At 37.0% G+C, this 26,540-nt stretch overlaps 1 protein-coding gene across 4 annotated transcripts in view; it reads right to left on the minus strand.

Moving 5' to 3' along the window:
• The window catches only part of LOC142977209 (visual system homeobox 2-like), a 91,939-nt gene extending 65,945 nt beyond the window's left edge, over positions 1-25,994 (minus strand). For all 4 annotated transcript variants that reach the window (XM_076120967.1, XM_076120965.1, XM_076120966.1 and 1 more), the window contains exons 1-2: positions 25,251-25,994; positions 2,977-3,030 (exon numbers count right to left, since the gene is read on the minus strand). In XM_076120967.1, coding sequence (XP_075977082.1) covers positions 2,977-3,030; positions 25,251-25,551 — 355 coding nt within the window. In that variant the 5' untranslated portion in view covers positions 25,552-25,994. The remainder of the gene's footprint in view (positions 1-2,976; positions 3,031-25,250) is intronic.
• Positions 25,995-26,540: the final 546 nt, after the last annotated feature.

Below are 26,540 nucleotides of genomic sequence, written 5' to 3' on the forward strand. Positions count from 1 at the left end.
GTTACAGGATGGTACTATCTCTTGAATGCCTAGTTAGTTGGTCGCAGAGTGCTGACAGTATTTTTTTATTTTAACTATTACATAGTACAACTATGTCTCACAATGTAGCAAGGTATTTACAACAAATAGGTTTTTTGGAGAAGTAGAAGTACTTATTCTTCAAAGCATTTTTTTAGCTTTGTCTACCTCAAGATTAGAAACATGTCGTCTCATTCCACTTACTTATAAAACGAATGTAGCTGAAAGCTTCATACAGTGTGATGAGCTACGGACTTTTATTAAAAACAAGACAATTTGAATGGTAGAAGATAATACTATGTCAATACTTAGTTACGATTTAATTATTTGCTAGAAGCTGAATCCAACCGCCTGAAAACTTCAGTTAATCTCGATCAAACATACTCGAACTAACGAAGTAATCAAAAGCTTTTTAAACCAAACCACAACTATCGTCTAAAATAACTCATAACCAAACGCAGTGACGTGTGATGTGTCGCTACATCAAATCTTGAACTTGTAACCAAAATATTTCACACTCACTTGTTCCGGCGTGTAACGTGACACAGAAGAAAGTGGCTCACAATTAATATACTCTTGTTATTACAACTTGTTCACACTTAATGTCGCTACATTTGCGGTCTCTCTGATACCTAATACCTTACAAACATTCCCATCCAATAACAAAGAAAAAACACCCTTGTAACAAAGATACTAAAGTCTAAATTAATATATTTGTGGCTAAGGACAGTTGCTACTCGTCTTGTGAAAAAAAAGTGATGTCAGCGGCCAACGTTTGAGCAAATGTTTGTTGTAATGTAGACGGTTGGCGCCAAGTGAGTAGTGATGTGGTGTCGACATGTGTTGCACTTACGTGGCGGTTCGTTTGAACCGTTTCTTGAGGTGTTTGGGTTGATTCGTTTTGATTGGGTGTTAGGTGATCTAGGTGTTAACAAGGAGTTATGATTGTAAACTTAGGTTTCTAGTACTAAGCTGCTTGGTTAAAGCAACACTAGTTCAAATCGTAGAACCTAAAGGGTTTGTCTGACTATTAACTGTTGGTCTTGCTTATTTTTACTTACTACTTAGCAACTTTAAGTTAGCATATTGTCATACTCGTCATAAAAGTTGGGAGTATTCGTACTAACTAAACGTTTGAACAACTAATCATAAGCTATTAGTAAAAGGTCAAATGTGAGTTAAAATGGGATCATAAAATCTATAAGTAGAGGTTAGAATCAAAAGGTAAAATGGCCGACTTGTCGACAAGAGTGGTGCGTTTATTTCGAGAGCCAACAATCAATGAGTAGGCTCCACCAATGAGGTCAGACTCATTACAGCACTGACTTTTATTCGGCACAAAACAATAAGACCCTAATTTTCACATTAAATATGGCCGCCGCTAAACAATGTATAACGAAACGGGCAACGCGCCCGAAGCTCTCATTGTTTTAGAAAACAATAAAAAAAAGCACCCATCATGGAAATGTCAAAATCCACTCGCGGATTCCACCCCGCGGCGTTCCAAATATGAAATTCCCGCACAGAAATGGCGGCGGAGGCAATTTTTACAAATGGCTGCCGGGGAGCCAGGTTTGTTTTCTGTGAGCTTTTCATGGGGTTGCGCCACACACCACACACACCGCACACACCGACGTACACACACACAACACACAGTGTACGTAACCACAACACAGCGGTTACACTTTAAAAAGCGTGTTGAAGAGACAAACCGACATGTCACAATGTATTACACATTACATCGTATCATCAGCTACTCTCTGTACTGTCCACGTCATTGAGCACACGGTACTCCGTGACGTCACAACATGTTCATATATCATCCGTCAATAGAACAACCTCACACAGCCTCCCCCCTCGTGACCTCCGTGACTTTAATCTGAACGCCTTATATCTTTATCACAAAACTAATTTGCATCTAACTTAATATTCTAATTCTAAGCAAATTCCTAACATTCCAATTTTAGAAAGGTAATAAATCTATTCAACGTTATTAGGAATAAGTCTTTGAGTAGGTAAAAATAGAGTTGATATTTCAATAGCTAATAGATGAACGTATGATTTGTGGTATTAAGTGTGTTGGGCGGCTGCGCGGTGACGTTTGGCGTTTGGTGGATTCATTACTGAGACAAAGGTGGAGGGGTGTGCGGGGAGCGAGGGAGGGGGGGCACACACGAGGGATGCCCTCCCCCCTCCGCCGGCCCCCGCTCCCCCCGGGGGTGTGTAGAGCCACTTTCCTAAATCACCGGCAAACGTATTGTTCGCCATAGTTTAGCGACGCTTCTAATTTATAGGTACTAATCGTCACACCACTTGGTTAATCAAAATACTTGGCTGACATTTTTGCTCGTTCGTTATCAGGGTCCTTTGTTTACGTAATATTACAACACATATCACATATTATACAAGGTTTAAAGATAGATCACAAGCGGATGCCTACAAAAACAGGTAGGTTATCTGTTCTCGTTATAACTAGGTATAGCATTCATTTGTTGTCTAAGCACGAACTTACCTTTTAATCTGTATCTTTATTAGAAACCCCTTAGATTATAATATACTTGAATGGGGCCTCATAAATATAATTAACTTTTAAAGCGCCAAGTACACATTCGAAGATATAGCAACAATATAATGCACGTCATTTTACAGAACATAGGCATTTACCGTGCATAAGGTTAGCCGATGGCCAATAGAATAGGATTTTTGTAAAAATTACATCCAATAATGTAGGATTTAAAATAATCTGAATTTTGTGGTAGACAAAATCACAAACACGCGTATGGGGAAAAACATTTTCAGAATATGCATTTGGCGCTTAAAACAAGTACGCAAAACAGTACGTAATCATTTTACCAATCCACAATTGCACAACTCAAAAATGTAACACAAAAATTGCATAACTGGCGTTCTTATTCTCTAAGCGCATCTTAATAAAGCAAGTTATTTAAAATGTCTCACCGGTGAGGTGCGGCTGGCTGGTCGGGCTGTACGGCGACTTGATTTGAGGGAACCCTGCAAACAATTACATCTATTAAGCTACAAAACAATTAAGTGCCACAAGGAATTCCAATTTAAAAGTGCTGCCGCGAACATTCGGGAAATGTGACGGAGATCCGCGGCGAGGGGTTTACAGGTTTTCTCTTAAGTAGGTTGGTTTATTGTGTACCTATTTTGTATTGCGGCAAAAAGTGTTCAAATATTTATAAACAAATGAAAGCTACATAAAGTTTACTAATATAAAAAAATACACAATCACCGTAAGAGTCATTACATCAACAATATACGATAGTACCAGTCAAAAACGTAAACCCAATCGAATTCATGGAAAAATAACTGTTATGAAAGACATGAAACCGTTAAATACCTAAATTATCTTTAGCTTAAGCTACTTGACGATTTCATCTCCCAATCACACCTAGACTTCTAGACAAGTAGGTATACCTACTTGTCTAGACTCCGAGCAAATAGGCATCGAGTATTATTAACGCATTACTTATGCCCCATACATTTAGCGGTAGTTTATCCATTCAGTAGCGTTTTTATATGAGTTTAAACTCTATTGAGTAGACAAACTACGGCTAAATGTACCTCAGAAACCGGAGGTTACATGTCTACAAAACCACATACCTACTTATAACGAGTAAACTTGTAACTCAAACCTGGTCTATTGAATCAGATCTGTCAAAATTTCTCGCTCCATCGACCAAAAAACCAATGGTGCTAACATTTCAATATTTACTTGTCGTATGAAGGGCCTATTTGAACGCGATTAAGTTACCAAAATAAAGCGGAGTGTAGACCGTACGCGGGCGGGACGGGGCCGGGACGAGGCCGGGACGAGGCCGGGCGGGGGACAATCGAATGAGATTCGCGAGCGATAGACAATGCACGTAACTTGAACACCTCTATTGAAGACGCAATGTACTCAGGGCTGTCACCTTACTACCTACACTATGCTTAACTTTAACTTGATAGTTGTAGACGTGAAACCGAAATTTCGGAATGCTTTTATTTTTATACCAGACGAGGTGAAAAGTGGCAAATATCCGCATCAATGTCCTAAGTACGCCTGGCTGTTTGTTACGGTTTGGCTTTTGTAGCTAAACCACTGGATACAGGGAGATGTCTTAAACAAAACATCCCTCTATATTATCACCCGGCTTTCATATCCAAGACTAGTCCTGGCTTGCAGCTATAGAAAAGTTCAAATCGTTGGGAAAATCACGTAATAACCATTTATCTCGGGCCCAACTTAACTTGGTTATTACTTTCCCTGGCCTTCGGTTTCTTTAACCAGATCAACTCAAAGTTAACCAGTTACAAAAGTCACAGTTGTTGCGTAAACTCCAAGTGAGTAAGTGGTAATAGATCCGCTCCATTGACTCAGAGATACATTTGCAAATTTAAGGAAACCCCCTCGGAAATATTCTCTTCCAATGATGTGAAAGGAAGAATGAGACGAAATCAAATAAAACTGGAGTGTTATGGAATAGGAACGGCTATTTGAGTTAAACTTGGACCAGTCTTCAAGAAATCAGACTAGGATCTCGGGAAAATACATTAAGTACAAAACATCGTGCTTTTTCTCTTTTGATAGTAAGTAGAGATCACTCACAGAAGTCCCTTGATACTTTATAGTTTGCAAACATTAGACCAGTTTTAAGAATATCCAAATTTTTGTATGGTATACTTCTTGACTAAAGGAATAACCATATCTGATTTCCCTATGCCTTCTCGAAATATTAATAAATATTTTTATAACTACAAAAAAGTCGCTTGACTTCAGTGAACCACTCAAAACCGAACCGGTGTGAAAATACTCAAAGTTGTCCAACACTTTGTTATTTTAAAGTCATGTTTCCCGCTCGCATCCGGCGCCAGCCCTATATTTTTTCAAACGGCTGTCAGTTAAAGCCGTGTCGTACAAATTTAACAATATTAAAGAAAAAAATATAACAAAGAGCGGACTAAATACTTCCTCAATTATGTTAGGTGTAAGATAAATAAATGTGGTGGCATTGTGGTGTTTGACCACGTATTGTGGACCACACAATGGTGGAAAGCGTCGGCCACTTCCTTGGCTTTGTGGCGATGTGTGAAAGTCTGCGATGTGAGGTGGAGAGCGTGTGCGATTGTGTTGAGAACGGAGTGATAGTGAGTGATTACTGTAAGTGGTGTAAGTGCGGATACGTCAGTCTGTCAAGTGTTATTGTTGCTCGACTTAAACACTAGGAAAGCAACCAGTAAATGCAGTAGCAGTTAAGTAAGCAATTGTTAATGTTACAATCAAACAAGGAGATTTCATAGATTGTCATTTACTCTTCAGTGTGCAATCTGTACAAATTCTGTTATTTTATTCAGATACTAACAATCCGTTGATTGTCATAATAACATTATTCAAAAGATATTAACCCATGAACTTAATGGAATCGACTTCGACATACATTATAAAACAGTAATACTGAAGCAATTGTAGAAAATTCTAGACACGATTTGAAAAGAAACGCTCCGAGATCATAACACGTCTTAGACACATCTATAAAACTATCTATCACATGGCTCCGCCCCTCACGCATACCGACGCATCTTACGCAGGATAACAAAAACCTCACGTTTACTCTATAAAGAGGATTACACACTATCGCCAACACGTCAACAGTGTCTTGACTCAGTGGCCCACTCGACGTCAACGCGTGACAAACGCCCCACTCCCGCGCAACACATCCTTTTGTCTTATGTCACTTAAGTACCGGTGACAAAAACTCAAGAGTATTCATTACACTTTATTTAATAAGCTCTTGTTGAGAGAGGCTTATTGAGTTTATCTGTTAACTAAACTGTGACAATAGATGGCATTTGAACATGGATAAGAGCAACTGTAAAGTTCGATTAAATTTGTTGTCAGTAAAGACAACAATCGTTAGTATCTTGAAATATACTTATCGACGAAAGAAAGAATGATAACGAGTTCCAATATTGTTACAAAAGTCATTTAAAATAAGTCGATTGAATCATCGACATCAATTACGTTTAATCAAATTAATAATTTACTAACGTGTTGTAATAAAATCAACGTCGAACCACCAATTACACGTCAAACATAATGAAACACAAAAATGTTTACATACAATAGGCTGCTCAATAAGACGGGGCTCTATTGTCGATTCGTATCAAATTCCTTCGTTTAATTAATAGAAATGTTAGCAAGGGATTTAATTGAGGCGGGCCCACTCGAGTCAATCAAGTGAGCTCACGGGGCCGTCAACTGAAATAAGACTTAACAAGGAGTTAGTAATGACTCATCGTGATTATATTATTTGGTATCGAGTCTCGAGGCTCGACTCATCAACTCGTCAGCGGCGAGTGTTAATTATTGTGAATATTGGCGCTCCTCGCCGCTGTAAAGAACTGGGTCAGATCAGGTAATGTTTCTGATTTTGCAATTAATAGTCTGTTTGTGGGGTACAGCGGAATGTAATTAAATTGATAGGTGTTGTAAGTCTTGGAAAAATAATTACATTGCTGCTGGTTTTTCATTTTTACTTTAACAAAGTTATGTAACTACGAATGGTTTTTATTTTTAATGGTTATTAATAAAAAAATATTAATTCTATTTTATCGCAACGTTACATACGGCTGGAGTATAAAGATGGGTTACCAATTAACAATTGTTAAACCAAACATCATTGTATTTTAGTCGGCACAAAAAGACGGCCCTTTTCAATGTCAAATAGACAGCCGTTCAATAGCGGCATGAATTAACATTGATATTTAGTTAATCATCACTTTATTAACAACCCACATAATATATGTACGTATACAAAACAAAACTATTACACCAATAAATATATTTAAAGTTAATTGATAGCGAGACGAGTGAAGTGAGTCGACAACAAAGCACACGTGTGAACTGACACATAATGTATATTAATTTGCGTGTTAACCCGTGTCACGATTCATTAGCGCGCTCCTACACGCCATCTTGTGCCGTGTCGCTGTAAACACTGCATTACGATTCCGAACACGTTCCGAAGCGTGACACGATCACGCCAAGTGAGTCGCGAGTGTGCACCCGCCTTTATAATGCGCTGATTTGTTACATTTGCATTATTTTTGTCGTGGGTGTTTTAGAGTAGGTTAACAGGTTTATAATAGACTATGGACATTAATATTCAACAATTAAAAATGCAGGAATTTATTATAAATTGACAGCTTGAAAGATGTTTTTTTTAAGTTTATTCGAAGGAGAATAAGATGATACGCCATTTTTAAGATGTTTTCATGACTAGGCGATGTAAATGCTCCTTTAAAAGATCTACTCGTTCGATACGTTGCTAAATTCTATTCGTTATGTTGGCAGGAAGCCATGACATAGTTGTGTGCGAAGGCTTATTGCCGGATATTAAAAAGCTATTCCGTGGATTCAAAACTTGGAAGTGAAAATATGCATCTTTTTTATGAACGCATTATCAAATAGATCATTAATCCCTTCAGCTAAGACATAAAGTTCCTTTATGCTTGAAGTTTATGGTTGTCTAATTACCATGATATTAATCCTTCAGTCCCCACTCATCGGATTCTAAATGAGCAATATCCTTCAATTCTACAAGTTGGGAATGATTCGCATTCCTTCGACCGCATTACCCGAACTATATGACGCCAATAAATTAATATCCAATCGACTGAGGGGTAACTTAATTGAGCCCTGTGTCACACTAAACTTGTAATCCTGCAAGAATGTACCACGGCAGCACGCCGCCCAGTCTACGGAGAGCTGTGGAAAGTTTAGCAATTAACCCGCGCTCGTTAGACTGGTGAACTAGCGGGGGAGGCGCGGGGGCTCACGGTATACTGGTGGTTATAACACCGTCTAATGCGAGGAGTTATTTCAATTACCGCGCGCGGCGGGACGGCGTGCCCTCCGCATTTTGCCGGCTAATCCGCTAACAAAAGACCTCTTATAATTTGAGATGCAAGCTAAGTCCGTGCGGTTCAAGGTAATTGAAATTTTATTGCGAACATTTTGATGGAGTTTTAGCTACATACCGATAATGATTGTCTACGAATAGCCTGCCTGTGACCCCGCCAAGAGGTTGTCTAAGTGAAACAAAGATTTGAAGGTTTGCCATTTTACCTTCCGATTAGTTATTATCGCAGACTTATAACTAAGTTTTTTTATATAATTTAAAAAAGTGCACGTAGTTACCTACTTGTCATTTATTTTATTTACAGCGGTGAAGCCTTGTGAAAAAAATATTCACACACTCTAGAAGAGAAAAGCACTATTTACAAAACTTTATTCATCTGATCTTTTATAATTGAGTTCCAAGAAAGTTATACCCTATCTTTGAATATTATTTATTTAATTTTAAACAAAGAATTTCAATTTAATATCCTAAAATCAAAAGCTCGCACTCCAATTATGTTATTGAAAAGGTTACAAAAAACTTAAATATGACGAGAATTGTAACACGGACCACGGCAGATACAGTAGCCTACACAAACAATGACTTCCGTGAAACTCACGCAAAAACTCGTGAAGAGGGCGCCACTTCACTGCACTGCTATTTTTGCACCATTTCGGGAAAATAATTAATATAAAATAACAATGACAAATGATTTTGTGAAGGCAAACTTTTGCAAAAAATATCTAGTCGATCTTTGGTCATTTTGTACCTACTGCTTATGTCTTTGCTGTTCGGTTAATACAAATATTAGTACTAAACCTTATTATGGTAGGCCAGGAAATTTAGAGCTGTTCCATTTGTATTAGAATTATTTATTTCATTATTTTTTTCAGTTGCATAATGAAAAATCAAGATATAGTTGAAAGTAAGCTAAATTTTTTTGCAACCGATGTTATGAAATTGCTAAACAATAGCTCTTGTCTGATACGTTGCAGTCTACCCAACGACAAATCGCTTTCTTATTAAACCACCTTTCCCACCCCTATATCTTAACATCCCTAAACGTCTCAAATTCGGCAACAAGAAACCCGAAATTTAAATAACAAAAACACATTTAAACCACAATAGTGAGTTCGTCCCAATCTTATCCTTTATCCCACGAGGTGGGGCGAGTGTCACAATATTTGGGACGAGTCAACAACACCCAGTTGTTGAGGTGTTGCGTACAATAGTCGCTAGAAGTGTAGGGTTGTATTGTTAGTCATACAGGTCATAATTATCAGCATTATGTTATTATGTCGCGTCCGTTATTATGTGACGTCCTGTAGTGCACCTACTGTTGTTATAATTGACATGTGCTCATTGTACTTCTGTTATTTATTTGTACATTTACATAGGTGTTGAGTATTTATGCATTATTGTAGTGATTTTATATGAATGTGTGGACATAGTGAATACAATAGTGCCTGAATTATGTCGAGTAGAACGATGTAAGGCTAGATATTGAATTAACTGTAACAGGGTCAGGGAAAATTATAATGAAATGGACGTGACGATGTTTTTCGTTATTACTTAGACTTAAGTACCTATTTATATGCTAGTAAGATAAAAATAGCCTGTTTTCTCTTTTAAAAAAAGATATAGAACAGTGTTGACCTTTTAGAGAAAAAATCAATGTGTTTTTTGAACAATGTTTAAAATGACGAAACTTTTCCCATCTATTGACTATATGTATCTTGAAATAAGACGTGACACCTTATTTATTTATAACAGAGAAGTACCGATTCTAGAACAGTATTTCTTTGTTTAAATTGTCATAATTTTATACTATAGAAAGAATGATAAAGAATGTTATTTAGCTACCGAAATTGTAACGAAATAAACATTGCTCAAAGAAAAATTAATAACACTCAATGAAGAACAAACAAATCATTTAGAAATAACCGAAACGAATCAATTAGTTGACATGTAATTAGTGAGTCGATTGTATCTGTTCAGTTATTATACTGTGTGCGAGCTCAGAGCGAATTATCACCACATTGGGCACATTGGGCACATCGGGGCGCGCGCCCTTGTTCCAGCCAAAATCATTGACTAAATACGAAACTAACACATCAAGCCAACTTACACCTTATTCCTACAACTGTAAAGTTTATTTTTCTTACGATGAATTGGGAAAAAATAATAAGATAAGTAAACAATGGAATTAAGATCTTATTATGTAGGTGGCAGGGTGTTGTTTTGCTTGATTAGAGCCGGTGAGCCGCGGGCGACGAGCGCCTAGGGATGTGCTCCCGACGCAAATACTCGTTTTCCAGCGATTATTTTATTTTTGTTAATTGAATCATTTTCGGGAGTGACAATTTGTGATTGATTAGAAAATTGGTGGAACGAGATAACAGGTTGTTTTGGGGCTTTGTACACATAAACGAAAGTTAAGCTGTGTTGCTGGAAATAAATATTGGTTGATATTTGTCCATTTATAAATGAACGACTATGTTACGTATATTGAGTAGAAATGTAGAGCGTTTGTAATGCTACAAGGTCAAAAAATGCACAAAGTATTATTACCTTATTTTTATATATTTTTCTTCTCCAAATGTCTTTTAAACAAAACCTATCTTACCCAAAAAAAGAACAATAACACCAAATTTAATTAATATCAGCAGCTAACTAGCCCTAGTGCACAAGACATCCCTAGTGACACTATAGGGGGGGTCGAGCCGTGTTAATAGCAGGCAGTTAGCGACCTTTGTAGGACGTGTGAAGTGAGCACTAATACACGCGGCGGCTGTACCACCACCACCACTCACAGGACACCTACCATCCCCCCTGCGACACGAACAAACTCACGCCAAACACGGGTCGTTACACCTAACGCCAGAGCTCAAGCGAAACTGGTCGTAACTCAATGCTGTCATGAGACCAGCTGGTGTTGAGCTCTCACAGTCCCTGTTTTGGGTGTAAATGTTCCGGCTGGTGCGTTGATAGGGAACGTTTCGGGGGTCACGGTACGCTGGGCGGGATTGTGTGTAACGCGCGCAGCCCGGGGCAAGCCCGCGGGTGAATTCAACCAGCCTTGTTTGCTGTTTTTACATGATCAACTAATTTTGTTTATTTTTTTGGTAGTTTTATTGTTATGTTTTGATTAAAATTGAGAAAAATATTGAAGATTATTATTTGATTAGTTCAAGATATACCCGAAGTTGTAATAAAAAAAGTACCTAACTATTTTTTCTTATTGCGTCACGAAACCAATTTCATTCAGTTTACGAAATATAGAGTAGGTATGTACAACCACTTCAAGAATTCTATACGAAAGAATTCAATTTGCTTGATGGTTTCGAGAACAATTACATTTCATATTACTTTCCTTTTTGACTTTGAACATCTCATACATAAAACGAATATATAATACAAAATAATTTGGTCATCGATTCAAGTACAGTGAACTTCCTCCATTATTCGTACAGTCACAAACAACACATCTACGTCTAGACATCTAACTGAGCATTAGATAAAGAACCAGAAACTTGCCAGCACTTGGCATCACTTGGCATCACTTGGCAATAAGACATCGTGACATCAAGGAGGGTGGGGGAGGAGGAGGGAGGATATCACAAGCCTAGAGAAAACGATAAAAAAAACCAATTGGCATTCACGCCAGCGGCAAGCTTTGATGTCCTCGTAAACAGACACACACAGACGTACACTGTGTGATCATAGATGTCGCGCACACACACACATACACAAGGTTGTGTTTTCTCAAGGATGCCAATATATTTTCTTTTGATATAACGGAAAGAACGATGGTGTTTTTTTCAGGTGTTTTTTATAGTTTTCTTACTGATTGGTTTTCTTGGCATCGCTTAGGTTCTATGTTACATTATTTAATACTTTTGAGTGATATAGAAGTAAAGTTTTAGAATTGGCCCTTTAGTAAAATCTTTACCGAAACATAATTTCTTAATAGTAGCGTTTTATTCGCTTACTTATAATGTGTATTCTTTTTACCCTCTTGTTGACAAAACAATTGATGACATCAAAATTAGGTAGTCATTTAGTTATAAACACTAAACTGGCCTTTACCAGATCCTCAAGGAAGTAATAAAGAATTAAAGTTTCTCAAACAGTCAACAGAAAATCAAGCTTATCAAACATACTTAATCAACGTTTTTAAGCTCTCGCGACTTGCACACATTATAATGCATACTCAATCAATCAAGAATAGCTTAAAGACCTACTATCAATATTTCATACAAGCGTTATTAAATACGCAATGTTCATTAGTAGATAGTCGACTGGCGGAACTGCTGAAACTAATTACTAGCATAGAACAATTCCAATAGCGGGCGGTCATGTCGGACCGCTGACCGCATTCCGCGGCGTTCCCGGCCGGCCGGCGACAATTAACTAGCTATTGAGTGCCAATGACGCACACTCTTATACATATAGTAATTAACTAAGTAGTTATTAAGGCTTTATGTTAATTAGAGGTATGTGACCTTTGCAGTTAGATAATTCATTTGTCGAGACACGACAGTTATAGTATGAAAAACTTCAACTTTCAATTCAACATTGACAAACTAGCAAGATTGTTAATTACAAGTTACAAAAAAATCAATAGATGGCACTTATGGCATGAAGTAGGTTAAAGTTTGCAAGGAAATGGTATTTTTTATTTGATTCATCCAATCATATGCGTTTAAGATTTGAAACAGGCTTTCTACTCTTTACAATCAAGGCGATATATTCAACAATTTTGAACACCTTTTCTTGATGTTTTCTTGATTTAAAAACTATATTGAGAAAAATTAAGCCTAGCCTAATTACCTCTTTGTGTTAGGAATTATTTCTCCTACATCTTAACTGAGTAGCTCTGTAAGCCTACTCAGTAACAATACAAAGAAACTTAAGTATAGAGTCAAAGCAGATCTCCACTAGCTTCACTTATAGAGTGACCTATTTTGCGTCTGCTCGCTATGATACAGGTGAACTGAACTTGCGAAAATTTAGGAAAATGTTAGCATCCCTTAAAGTTAAATATGTACTTTGTCAAAATTCTGCTTACGTCAACATTCTTCAAAACATGACTCAAGAAATAATAAAAATGTGTGTGATAAAATCTTTCCCTTAGTTTCCCAAAAGTTAATTAAAATAGCGAACGTACAACAAAGTGCTTGAAAAATATTTCACATTCCAAAAGCTATCTTCCACCCCTAATATAGAGACAGTGCCTTTAGTTATCTTAATTACAGTTTCCTGTCACTCTAGCTAGAGCTCTAGGTAGAGTAGATCTGTGGATTGTGTGCGGGAACAGTTAATCAATTAGGGGCTGTCCGGGCGGCCTCATTAAACGCTCTCATTGCCTCTACCGGCGAGAGGTAGAGCCGTAGAGCCGGAGAGCCGTAGAGCTAAGAAAACTGCCACCTCATACAAAGACGCCCGGCGATTGAAGCGCTACGCTGTGGCACACAGGGAGACTCTAGGTTTTCTAACAAATATACAATTAATATTTTGGCATTGCACATTTTATTAAAGCATTTTCGACTGTTTTAAAAGCTTCTTAAAGTTTATATTTTGGTAGAAACAAGCTTTCTAAAAGTCAAGTATTTTCGGTTATGTGTTTAAAGCTGTATTTACCTAAATCTTTTCAAAAGGTTCCACTTTTAAAAAAGGGAAAGAATTGAGAATAATTCTTGGCCACATAAAAATGCACTTATTTCTCGCTTAGAATAAGTCTTAGGTGGAATTAAAACGGTATGCAATTAACAAACAATAAGTAGATAGCGCTCGTCTGCCCGCGGGTATACCGCGTTGTCTCTGGTTCTATTCCGGTTCACATGCTATACACTACCCGCTTTCACATACATATAAACATAATTTATACAAACATACATATTTTCCCGATACAGGCTGCGCCTAGTGGGGTTGTCATAGTTACTAGTAAAACTTTATAATACTGGGCTAGTAATAAAGGTTTTTTTTTAAATAGGTACTTGTATGGGTAGGTTAAGTTATTAAGCTACAGCATGTCTCTTTTATAAGTTGTTTTATAAATAATTTCAAGTGACCTAATGTTTTTATGTCACTTTGTAGAATTAATTAGTCGCTCTGGTGTTTGAATATCTCAAAGCTTTTGAAATATTTATTAAAATTTTATCGATCTTACGTCAATTGCAATTCTGAAGAGTTCGATAGTTTCTCTTTGTAGTTGGCAACAGCTTAATTTACAATTGAAAGTAAATAAATAATTAATTTTTGCTTGACTCTTAGGCGGTCCTGTATGACAAAATGTATGGATGTGATTGAAAAAAGGGAAGTTTATAAGGATCGTACCAAGTGGCGTTCTCTGGTCTCTGCCTACCACTTTGAGAAAAAGGCGTGATTCAATTATTTTTGCCCAGAAACTTCTAACATATACTTGAAAATATTTATTTCGAGTGTCAGTGGCCAGGTGTGTCTCCGGGTATCTGAGTGTCGTGTAGTTAATTAACAATAAGCGGCGAGCCCGCGGCGCTTCCGCCCTCCGCTCCGTACCGCCGCACCGGCACAAACTCCGCACCGGCACAGATCCGCTCCGGCACACAAATCCGTAGCGGCACACAAATCCGCACCGAGCGGCCTCCGCGCGGACCTCTGTCTTGTTATCTCACTGATAAATAGAACGCCGACACTATTATGAGTCTAAAATATTAAAAATTATATCTATCTCAACATGAGAATGGTGTTTCTTTTCGACATTGATACTCGTACATAAGTGCATTATGAAAAACCATAATGCAATCCTATCATTTTTTACTTTTTAAAACGTACCAATAACATTTTGTCAGCAATAAAATTTGAAAAAAAAAATACAATTTTAACAATAAAATTTTACTCAACAATTATTCTTGGATTTGTAAAAATGTTGATTATTTCATATGAATCGAATTATTACGATTCGATTAATATAATATACATATAGTGAATATTTCATATTTAACTTCTTATTAATAATTTATTAATAATAATTTATTTTTCAGTGTGACAAATCTTCCCATGAAGTGAGTGAGATGTCGCCAGAGGGCCACGTTGTCGCGACAGCAGCGCCGCGGCGCGGTGTTAATTAAACGAATGCCGCGCGTGCCGGCACAATATCACCTTTACTGATTAAGCTCGCTTTTGTTTACGACTTTACACCTTAATATCTACATGATATTGTTTAATCAGTACTACTAGTCTGTAGGCTTTATACCGGTACCAATATTTAATTTTCAGGACTTAAATACATAGAGAAATTGGATGTCTCCTAGTTATCAAACAATACTAAACTGATTTACCTGAAAATTTGAATTATGAATACAAAGTAAATACTGTGTCTTAATTTGGGTTATTCCTAAATACACTCGCAAATTACTTCTTCCCAAAGTTCAATAAATTTTAGGAATCAACAAATTAAGTGACTTTCCATGTATTTGTAGTTCTGTTGCTTTTACCCTATTTTTTAAATAATTCATAATATTTCCGACATTCAGTTTTTGCAGCCCCCTATTTCATAAAGCGCAAATTTAAAATATTTCCAGAATAAACTCTGCACCAAATTTTAATTAAAAATATTCCCATAAATATTTGGCCAAAAATCATGTGCCGAAACTTGTTGCATGGAAGATGAGAAATTGAATTTTTTATCGATACAAGAACGATAAATTCGATGCATTTTTTTATTATATCTTTACTTTGCTTTACCTTTATATCGCCTTTACCTATTAAATGACATTAAAATTGAGTATTTGCCCGCAAAGAACTTGTTTTTTTATAAAGTAAATGGTAACTACAGAGTCGAATCAACTTTGTTGATATCACTAAAAGTAAATATGAAACGTAAATTGAGCTCACAGCACCTTATGACAACAACCTTAACCATCAGTTCTTCAAATAAGAAAAATATTTTGACTCATTTCAAACGTACATTTTCATTCGACAACTTAAAAAAACTGGTAGCATGCCAGAACTGTTTTGAACATTTTCCTCAAAGATCCCAGTAAAAACAAAGGGTGTTCTTTCAAGAAGTCCTCGAGATTATCAGGCCGGAAATGGAAAACCTATGTGTTCTATAAATAGGCTAGTTTATTTCATATTTTCAGAAAAACCAACCAAATTCAAAAGATACTTACTTTCTTCTTCAAAACATATCGTAAGGCAGTTAATTGTTAAATGCTAATCCGAGGGTAGATTCCACCCCTGAGTCTCCCTCAAACATTTCTAATGGAGTTTTTCAAGACGAGGAATAATCGTTGCGAGAAAATTAAGCCATCTTTGGGTTAAAAAGTCCAAAAGTGGAGTATGTCGGGGGGAGGGCGCGGGGGCAGGCGGGCCGGAGGGGGAGGGCAGAGGGTGAGGTATAGATTTTTCGGGGTTGCGTTTTGTTCCGGAGGAAAACAAGCGTTTAGGTGATACTGTTGATTCTCTCACTATTATGTCATGTGATATTTAATATGATATTATAACAGCTATTGGGGAGAGAACTTGTTTTTCTCTGTCGTGTTATTCTCTAGGGTATAGTAGATAGTGTTGGGAACTTACTGACTTTTGTGTTCAATGTGCTGAACCAAATTCTAGTGCTGTGTTACAAACAAAAAGACTAAATACGATTGTTTTGTTCAATGTTCGAACTTGTATGCTACTGCTACGTTCTGTGTTATTTTACAAGATAATTATAACACTAAGAACAGCCTATGAGTCAGATCAAATAAACATACTTACTTAAAACAAAATGTTTAACTATGTGTAATAGTCCTTCATTATTGAAAATAAGGAAAGCAAAGCAAGTCTGTTTGTATATGTATCTTCCTTATATGCATACACATCACCTAATAACACGGAGGATATAATAAAGCCCATCATTGATATTAATGAGTATAACAAATTCATAACAGCCGATAACCGTTAATATAACGATATAACAGTTATAAGCGTTAATAAAATCTACATAATAAGATCATACTGCTCACGTTAAATAACTCATTGTAAATAACACACCAATTTATATTCACTCCACGGACTATTATCATAATCGGGTGCACGTCACTAGAGCGAGAGAGATGGAATATACGACTGTCTACTTGTTAGAGCGGGATGGAAGATGGTTTAACTGAAATATGAGCGCGAAATTCGGTTTTTATTGGAGTTTTCAATGTAATGGGTATATTAAGAGGATATTTGGTATCGGCCTCTCTTTGTGAAGCCTGTACTGTGTTATATAGATGTAGTAATTTGTTTGTTTCAGGCTTTTATTGTTTTATGGTTTAAATAACAATTTGGTAATTCGCGATATTATTTAATAAAGTTTTGATGCCAATCTAGAGCCTAATTGGAATTAATGAAAATGAGTTTGTTGTTGTTTTTATCTCATAGGTACTCACTTGTTTTTAAATGAAATTAACGACTACTATTTAATATACTCAGAATATCTTAAATCTACGAGGACCAGTAAATTTTAAATAGTAGATTGAGATCAATGAAACTAAATGTTAACAATACCAATAACTTAGACATTTTGTACATATCTAAAAGAACAATTAAAAGAATGTAGTAAGTGCGGACAAAGCCACAGGCATTACTTACTTTTCCAATAAACTACGAAGGACATTTTAAAAAGTTGTAGCCATTTCAAGTTTTCAAATTACAATTTTAGATGTAGCTCTCAGCCTTTCTGGCTAACGATACGGTTTATGATAATTTGAGCGCTGACTCCAATGTTATTTACACTTTCTACTTTTACACTAGTTTTTACAACTTTTACACTTCAGTTTTACATTCCAGTTTTATTAAGATAACAATCATTTTCAACTTCTAGAGGTCAAGGTGAACTTTAAGAATTTAAATCTAAGATTTGTTTTATTTCACCATCTTGAAAATACTTAGTCTTGTTCTCATAATACACTTAATTTTACTTTTGGCAGTGAAACTAATTGTCTTCAAACTTACTTCAATTCTGTCATTGAGGTTCTTTTACACAATTCACAATTAACATTTTATGTGAAATATATTTTAGGGTAATTTTGGTCGTAAATCAATCCCAGTATAAAATACGTGTAATCAGATGACACTTGTGGATCGTCAACTTAGTCAAGTATCTGATATATCCTATCAGATACCAGTCTTGCTCTCAAAAATGTCAAAATATTTCTAGCCTTATTAGCCTAGCAAGTTAAGTGGTCTATCATTTGTTCACGGAAGTACACAATCATTCACACATTACAGTATATTCTTAATTCAGTACAAAGTATTCGCGACACTTTACACTAAAAGTAATGCCCGCGGGAAATCTCGCGCCTCGGAGAGGTCGAGTGTCCTCTATTATTGTTGCACACACAACAAACTGAATCAAACCCTACCACTTACTAAATAAAGTCTACATTCAAATTAAACCCACATAGTTTCGTTTTCAGGCTAATTAGAAGCAAGGGAGGCTTCTCCTTTGCTTAATAAATTTGAACCTTAATCATGTGCAGTTTGAGTTGAAATTAGTTTCGTATTTAGTGTTATTGTTTGTTTGCTAAATGCTAGGAGAAAAAAATGCGTTTGTTCGTGATTCTGTGGTGGAAATAGGTCGTCGGTTTAGCGGTTTTCTTCACTTGAAAGTGAAATTGTACAATACTCGGTTTAAATTCTAACAGCTGAATCTGCTACAATTTTCAGCAGAATCATTCTTGTAACTATCGATTTGTGTTGATTCTTGTTGAGACTGACAATTGTATTAATTAGTATTATTGTAGGTAATTATAGAGCTGGCAACAAAGTACTGACTTCTTAAATGCTAAAATCGGGCACGAATTCGTCGAGGTTTTTGTAACATTACTAGCATATTATGATTTTCATTCCTCCTACCCTTAGCTGTAAAAGATTTCTAATCTAACCATAAAGTTGCACCACTATTCTGAACGCTCAAAATAATTATTTAGGTACCACTAATACATAGATTCTTCTTGCAAATGTCGTGCCTCATAAAAATATATGACGAAGGTGGATTCTATATAAATTTTGCTCACCCATATCCTAACTAACAGTCTAGGAACCTGATTCAACTTCAGATTTGTGTAATTTTCTTTCTTCTCAAATAAATAATAAATGTAGTTGATTAGTAACGCAAGCGCACCTGGGAGGTAGAGCTAGTAGTGTGAAACTAGCTATTAGCAGCGCGCGGCTCGGTGCTTTGTGCGGAGGTGTCGGGCCGCACGCACTCGACGCCCCGCACCACGCGCACACACACACACACATCACACGTGCACACACACACGTCACTGCACTGTTGTGATAGAGAAATACTGCAAGATGAAGAATTATGTGAGGAATACGTTATTGTCTTTAGAAACGAACATTGCTTTGTTCTGTTTTAATTTGTCGCAAGTTGATAGCTTAGCATATCTGTTTGCTGTCCTAAATTGTCTAGTGATACGTTGCTAAATTTCATATTTCAATCAAAATTTAAGACTGAATTTTTATGAAGAGAATTCAGCAGGACAGGTAAAATAAAGATCTTACAACCTTACATATCAATCGCAGCTTACTTTTTACTTTGCACATGTTTAATTATACTCGGAGCGAACAACTTAACGAGTTCATGAAGTCATAATCATACAAGCTTCCTTTCACCCTTACGATATTTTTTTAACAATTCTAAGGTTACACCTTTTTTCGAGGCAGTCCGTCTAGAGTCTAGAGCACCCGTTTAAACAGCACCTGATAAATACATATATTGATGGGTGCCTTTCGTGGACTGGACTAGGTGCTATTCGAACGGGGGCTCTAGATGGACTACCACCTTTTTTCAATAGTTTTCCATCAAGTGATAAAGTTAGCACAATCACAAGCGCACGCTTTAGCGATGTAACACAGTGTTGAACACCGTGTACAGGGAGTACAGGCGCGGGTAGAGGCATGTGTTGTTGTTGATAAGACGGATCCCGCAGACATCACGGGACTTGCTGATAGAGCTCAGGGAAGAGAGATAGCGACTCTTGCACCAAAGAACTTTGAATTGCAGTGCTCTTCCGGCCTTAAACATTAAGTGATATATCTCAAATGAATTTGTTATGGTAACTTATATTGCGCGAAAAATAAATACTTTATTTGTGGTCTACGCCGAGTGAATTGGGATTGAAATTAGTATGTTTTTGTGTCAATCTTATGTTTTATAAATACATAGTTTCTTTATCAACTTTAGGGAGTGGCTGTAGGTACGACAACTCTAGCCAAAAGCAATGAAGTTAGTTATAGTATGAAATTAAAAATTATAAGAGATCTATGCATTTATATTCAGATCTTTGCACTTTAACGAAGACAAGCTTAACTTTCATCAGTCAACCTAAATTGCATAAAAATAGGATCGAGAAATTGTTTACTTTCTCTTTATTTCTTTCTATAGCATTATATCCGCGCTCGCTCCCTCTCATCACACAGGCCACCGCATAACAAACTGGTTGTACAAGGAAGGGTAACCGACGCACACACGCACACACACAACACAACTCATTATGTGCACTGTGTGTGTGTGTGTGTACTCACTACTAGCGGTTATGCGAACCAATAACCAACAACCCTTTCGGGTAAACCACTGTTAACACTACAAGATATACTTTAAAATATATACCTTCGAATGTGCCATTTTGCCGTGTTTTACCAACTGAAAAATATAGGTATTTCCAATGGTATTTGTATTAGGTAGTATGTATAATCAATCTTTTTATAAATGACTGTCAACAGTCACCTAAGAGTTAAGGATCAGTTAAAGAATCCTGCGGATTTCTTTTTCGTCTAAGTCTTAAGGTTTTATAGGGTTATATCAAGACTGCTGTAGGTACCCACAGAATGTCACACGTAACATTCAAAATGTTAAGTTATATTTAAGATTTTAGGCGTTTTTAAATACTTACCTTTATTTATAATTCTTGTTTTACAAGGAGAAAATATTCTTATTTATGTGTCTATCATGAAAGTAGAAGATATCAAACAACGGCACAGACTGTCATCTTTACAAACTTCTTTTGCTTATTTTCAGCAAACATATTTAACTTAATATTTGCTAAAAAATCAGTTTAAAATGTTCAAGTTCAAAGCGATATTTTACATCTTAACTCGCAGTGTGTGCGCGGCGTGTAGGGGTCCGTGCGACTAATAACTCTGCTAATGTGCTTGTCTAATTTACGCCCGACGACGATCGATACGGAACCCGAACACTATGACCCACATCGCTCTTCACTGTGTTGTAAACAACTGACTTTACTGGGAAATAAAGGTGAATAAGGCTATTGGAATTTAAAATCTTGTAAGTTCGTTATTAGATTTAAAAATTGCAGTTTTGATTTCATGTTTTCAGCTACGATAAATAGTTTTACTTGCGTGTATTGTAGCGAGACGATAGTTTATATTTCTTTTATTTCATGAGGGAAGTGATGATTAAAGCAAATGTTAGTCGGCTGTGTTCTATTTTGCAGTGTTTTAAAAGTTGCCGCTTTAGATAAGCTTTACAAAATGGTTTATATTTATTTGCAACTTTGTTAATTTTTAAAAATTCAAGTTTGATAATCAAGCTTTAGAAAGACCTAGCTAGTACAAATATCTGTCAACAACGAGATTATCTTACAACATCTTAAAGACGATTCATCAGTTGAACAATATACACTAGACTAGTAGCATCACAGTATGTAATCCAAGCATCGCCACCAAATATTGACACGTCCCTCAGTGTTTGTCACCCGACACGCATCAGCTCGCATCAACTCGCACTCGCTCAATGAACAAACAAATCCAATGACCACTAATTTGTTGAATACTCCGTATTCCTATCCCTTTATCGAGTAAAATCTGATGAGGCACAAAGGAGGCTTTATCTTGGCTTCATTGTGGAGTTACAATGGGCTATTTTGTAAGGTGTGAGGCAGGCCGTGGTCTTTCACCAGTGAGTATTGAGCGTGGCTTTTTGTCCAAGGTGTTGAGCCTCATTGAATGTGTCCTGACTACTCTACGGCTCTAATATCTCGCTTCGAGTGTGTGAATGTGTTTTGTGTGTGTCTGTTTGTTTGCTTGATTGTGTGGTTAACGTTTAAACGTCAGTTTTTTGGTGATGGTTTTACTTCCTTCTGTTGTCTTTGGGTTTTATTGTGCAAGTTTTGATGTTGATTTAACAGGAATATTATTCTCTAAAAAATAAAATAAAACAATAACAGAAAAGTAATCTCATTCTATTTTTTTATGTCATAGTTAAGTGTAAACTTACGTTATGCTAGCGTTGATTTACCATCAGTTTATAAAAGATAAGTAATCATATCCATGTTGATCCATAATCATAGGAGGTACAGTGTACACGAAGCGACGGACGGAGACACTCAGCTCAAATACTATTAAAGCATTCGCCCGTTTATATATAGACTATTTTAAAGATAAGATTACTTCTCTGATCGTCTATTACTACATATAATAAGTATAAAAAACTTAAACTACTCGTGTATTATAAAGTTATAAAAACTAGATTTGACTCTAAGTAATTAAGTGCAGTAAATACTTTTAACTTTATTCTACTTAATAATGAAGAGATCGTGCTTGTTATAGTGAATCAGTTGCCGTCGGAGGCTTGTCTTAGAGAGGGCGTTAAAAGAGGGTTCAAATAAAAACATTAAGAAACTCGCCCTCTACGTTGTACTGTTACAATTACTGCGATTTATGTAATGATTCTTTTACTAACGAGTTTTGGTTCAAATAAGTATTGAAGATAATTATTGCAATTAAGTAGGCATATTGTGGACGTTATTCTCACTTGGAAATTTAGAGTTATAATTGATAATAACGTGTTAATTTATGCGATAATTCTGCTTTACAAAAGACTCATGTTTGACAGTGTTAAGTAACATAACAAAAGCAAAAAGGTACGTAAAGTTACAAGTTATTAGACGGTCCAAAATCAAACCAATGCCAATGTGTAGATACACGCTTATGAAAAACTTTACTTTTCTTGATTAATGCTCAGTTTTACTTAGGCCTATCGTATTTACGTCAATTTTTTTCTGGAATTAAACTCAAGATACAGTAGATTACAACTGGATTATTTTGTAATGACCAAGCAATTGATCGATTGATTTAAAAAATCATTTTTGCTAGTCTTGTGCTCACACGTGTAGATAAAAAGGAGGGAGAGACTATAGTGCGTGTGCGCATTGTCTTGTACCACATTGTCTTTCATCAAAGATGGTTAATTTTGTCATTAACGCTCTTAACGATTTAAGTATCTAATTATAATAAGAATCCCTTGACTTGGTACGCATTGTAAAGAGTACAAGAGTACTTGTAGAGTACCTATATTGTGGAGTCTTCACTACATAGATTGTTCATCTACGTATGTAATTAATAGCAATAATATATTGAAGCGTCGGATTGATTTATATATGTTACTGTAGAAGCCCGAACAGTGGTAAATCCTAAGATTTTCCGGTAAAACGGTCCTTTAGTTACAAACATATATTTTAGCTTTATTTTTTAAGTATCCTACAACTTTTTCCAAATATTTCTTTCAATTTATAAGAAAATCCTTTAGCAATTAATTCAACTTTTTTACCCACTACCAAATAACATGCATGGACTAATCACACAAATATTCATTACCGAATTATTCCCTACATACCTAACTACCCACAATACAACCTTCAAACATCCAATCTTTATTGTTAAGATAATTCGCTATAATTACACTTATATAACTTCATCATTATACCAATATAACGTGTCAAGGATTTCCTATACATTATGCATAATTCAAACTAAACGTAGAAGTAATTTGTTTTAAAATGAATGGTTTAATGTACTGATGTATAAAAACTGTGTTAGTTTTTGTTTGAGCTTGTATTTTTTTGTTTGGTGTAAAAAGTAGCTTATTGTTCAATTGATAGACAATATCCTGTGATTATAAATTATTGGGTAATTTTTGATACGTGTAATGGTTTAGTATTATTGATTAAATTTATAAATTGAACGATTGCTTCTATTACCATTACAAATTAATTATATTATCTAAAAATTAAGTAAGCAGTTAAACGACTTGTTAAGGTAAATAGCAATGAGAAAGCTCTACTACTAGACAGTTTTGATATCAAAACACTAATTACAGTTTAAATAGAAATACGTTTTTGTGTGTTTTATAAATTTGTCTGTGTATTTATAACGATATGAATTTCTTTGAATCTGAAGCTGCGCTTCATCGAAGCTAGCCGACGGCAACTGAATACGGACTTACACCGATACAACTTCAAAATCCTTATTACAGTTTTTATTTCTTTAAATAGGTATTCGTCGGTATCTAAGTTTAAAAATAGTGGATAACCAATTGTTAATACCTACAATCCTTTTCTGCCGTAATGGAAAAAATCGCGTACGTAAGGATGAGGAACGCTCAATTTAGTTTTTTCAACAGTTCGATATAATAAATAGAAAAATCATTTTCTTCGTTCTATACTAACTATTTCTGGATGAGAAAACAAATGTGTGTTACAAACATCGAATTGTCTTTCTAGAGAACAAGTTCTAACATCAGATTATTCAATTCCTCTCTTTGGTGCCAATTATCTTAGATAAACTGTACAACAATATTTAATCGAATATAATTTTCTACATCATTACCATGCATCTCTATTTGATTTCGTAGCTAAACCTCTAATCTAGTTTAAATAACTACTTCCTATAAGTAAGACAGACGGTTCGAAGATTAGCTTCTGAACATTCTTCTCAACAAATGTTCAAGGAATACCAATCCGTACTAATTTTGTTAATACGTTTAATAAAGTAGTGATTGTACATTGTGTGCGTGTAACCCGAGCCGGCGGCGCGCGACAAACGCACCGCGCCCTTTGTGCCGCACTGTACACGCTAATTTATTAACCAATAAGACTAAAACGCTAATTAAACACGCGCACAATGAGCGCATATGCGCACTCCACGCGCAAATCTCGATAGGCCTCGTACACACTCAAGTGTCAAGCATCAAGCGACAGATTTTACGCTGCGTGTACACCGACGGATTGAGCGGTGTTATCGCTTGCTAGGCTTAAGTTTACAGACTTATTTGTCATACGTTTAACAATGAATGTATTGGCTAAACGAAGGTCTATAACGTAATAATGCGACGGTTATTCTTTTAAAAAAAAAACTATCTAATCTACCTAAAAACCTCTATGACACTAGGTGTCTCGAGTGCGTTCGTTCCATACTCTTGCAATATCATAAACGAGCATTTTATTCAAAGTTTTACGGCTACAAGCCAAGACCTATCGTAGCTGTATCGAGTGATGTACTCACCAGGCGGCGGGTGTAGTAGCGGCGGTCCCGGCAGGAAGGCAGCTGCGACCGCGGCCTGCGCGTTGAAGGCGGCGGCGTACGCCACGCGGCTCGCCACCGACGCCGGCAGCGGGAACTGTGGCGTGTACGCCGACCGAGGCTCTCTGCTCTCCGACAAGTTCAACACTCGGTCCCCATCTCCTCTCTCGAAGTATCTCTCCCGACTCTCTCGGTTGTCCGACAGACCCAGCAGCTCCTGGATAGCGAACGGCGACCTCTGCGGCGCACGCGGCGCGCTCGCGTTCGCGCTCATCGCTTGCATCTTGTCTAAGCGCTGTCTCGCACGTCTGTTCTCAGCTTAACTTTTACATTACTGTTAAGACTTATTTTTTTCTTCCAATTTATTCTCTTCGATTTTTATTCTTACTTATGCTAACGTTATCACAATTTACTTAGGTCGTAGTTTTCAATTCTTCGTCAAAGTTTTCATTCGTCAACTCACTTTCTTAAAGTTTTAAACACTTTTTAACTTTAAATCTCTATTCGTCTACTTAAAATTAGGCCTATGCGTCAGGCAGAAAATTTTGAAAATTAAGAAAATATTTTCGGGAAAATAGAAAATTCGCGAAAATTCCCGTGCGTGAGTGCGTGTGTGGCGACACGAGCGCTCGCCGCGGCGTCTGGAGCGCTTGTGCCGGCGGCGCCGCCCGACGCGAGGTAAAAACGAGACAACCCCCCTCGACACGCCGCCCGCCGCCGCTCACTGCCGACACATCGTAATACACCACCCCGGCCGCGCCACTTGCGACCTTACGCCGCCGAGCGCGCCGACACACGCTCGGTTCTCTAGCGGCGTAAGCGGCGCGGGTAGAGGCGGCGCTTGCGTCCTTCCGTCGTCGCAGCGCCGGCCCCAGGCCCGCGCGGGCGGGGCCTCCTAATAGCCAATACGGATATTTTGTTACCGCACTGTATTGGCCAGATTTGTTCGCGGCGGACACGCCTACTCAGCGGCGTGCCACCTGAAATGCGACTCTACACCGGCGGCCGTTAAATACGAGAGTGGCTCGGAGAGATGGCGGTTGATTTAATTTTGATTAATTGTAAGAAATGAATAGGTTGCGAGGGGGTGTCGGCGCGGGGGGTGTTCCGCTGTATCGCTCTATGGTAGAGAGTGAATGGGTCCGGGCGCACACGCCGGCTCGCTATAATGCTCCATTATCAATCATTGGTCGTTTGCGCGGCTCTACCCGGCTCCGCCGAGCCCTACCTAGCTGTACGTAGCTGTACAAGTACACGCAGGTGTATACACAA

This window comes from Anticarsia gemmatalis, chromosome 12 (assembly GCF_050436995.1).
Source record: "Anticarsia gemmatalis isolate Benzon Research Colony breed Stoneville strain chromosome 12, ilAntGemm2 primary, whole genome shotgun sequence".
NCBI classification, from domain to species: Eukaryota; Metazoa; Arthropoda; class Insecta; order Lepidoptera; family Erebidae; genus Anticarsia; species Anticarsia gemmatalis.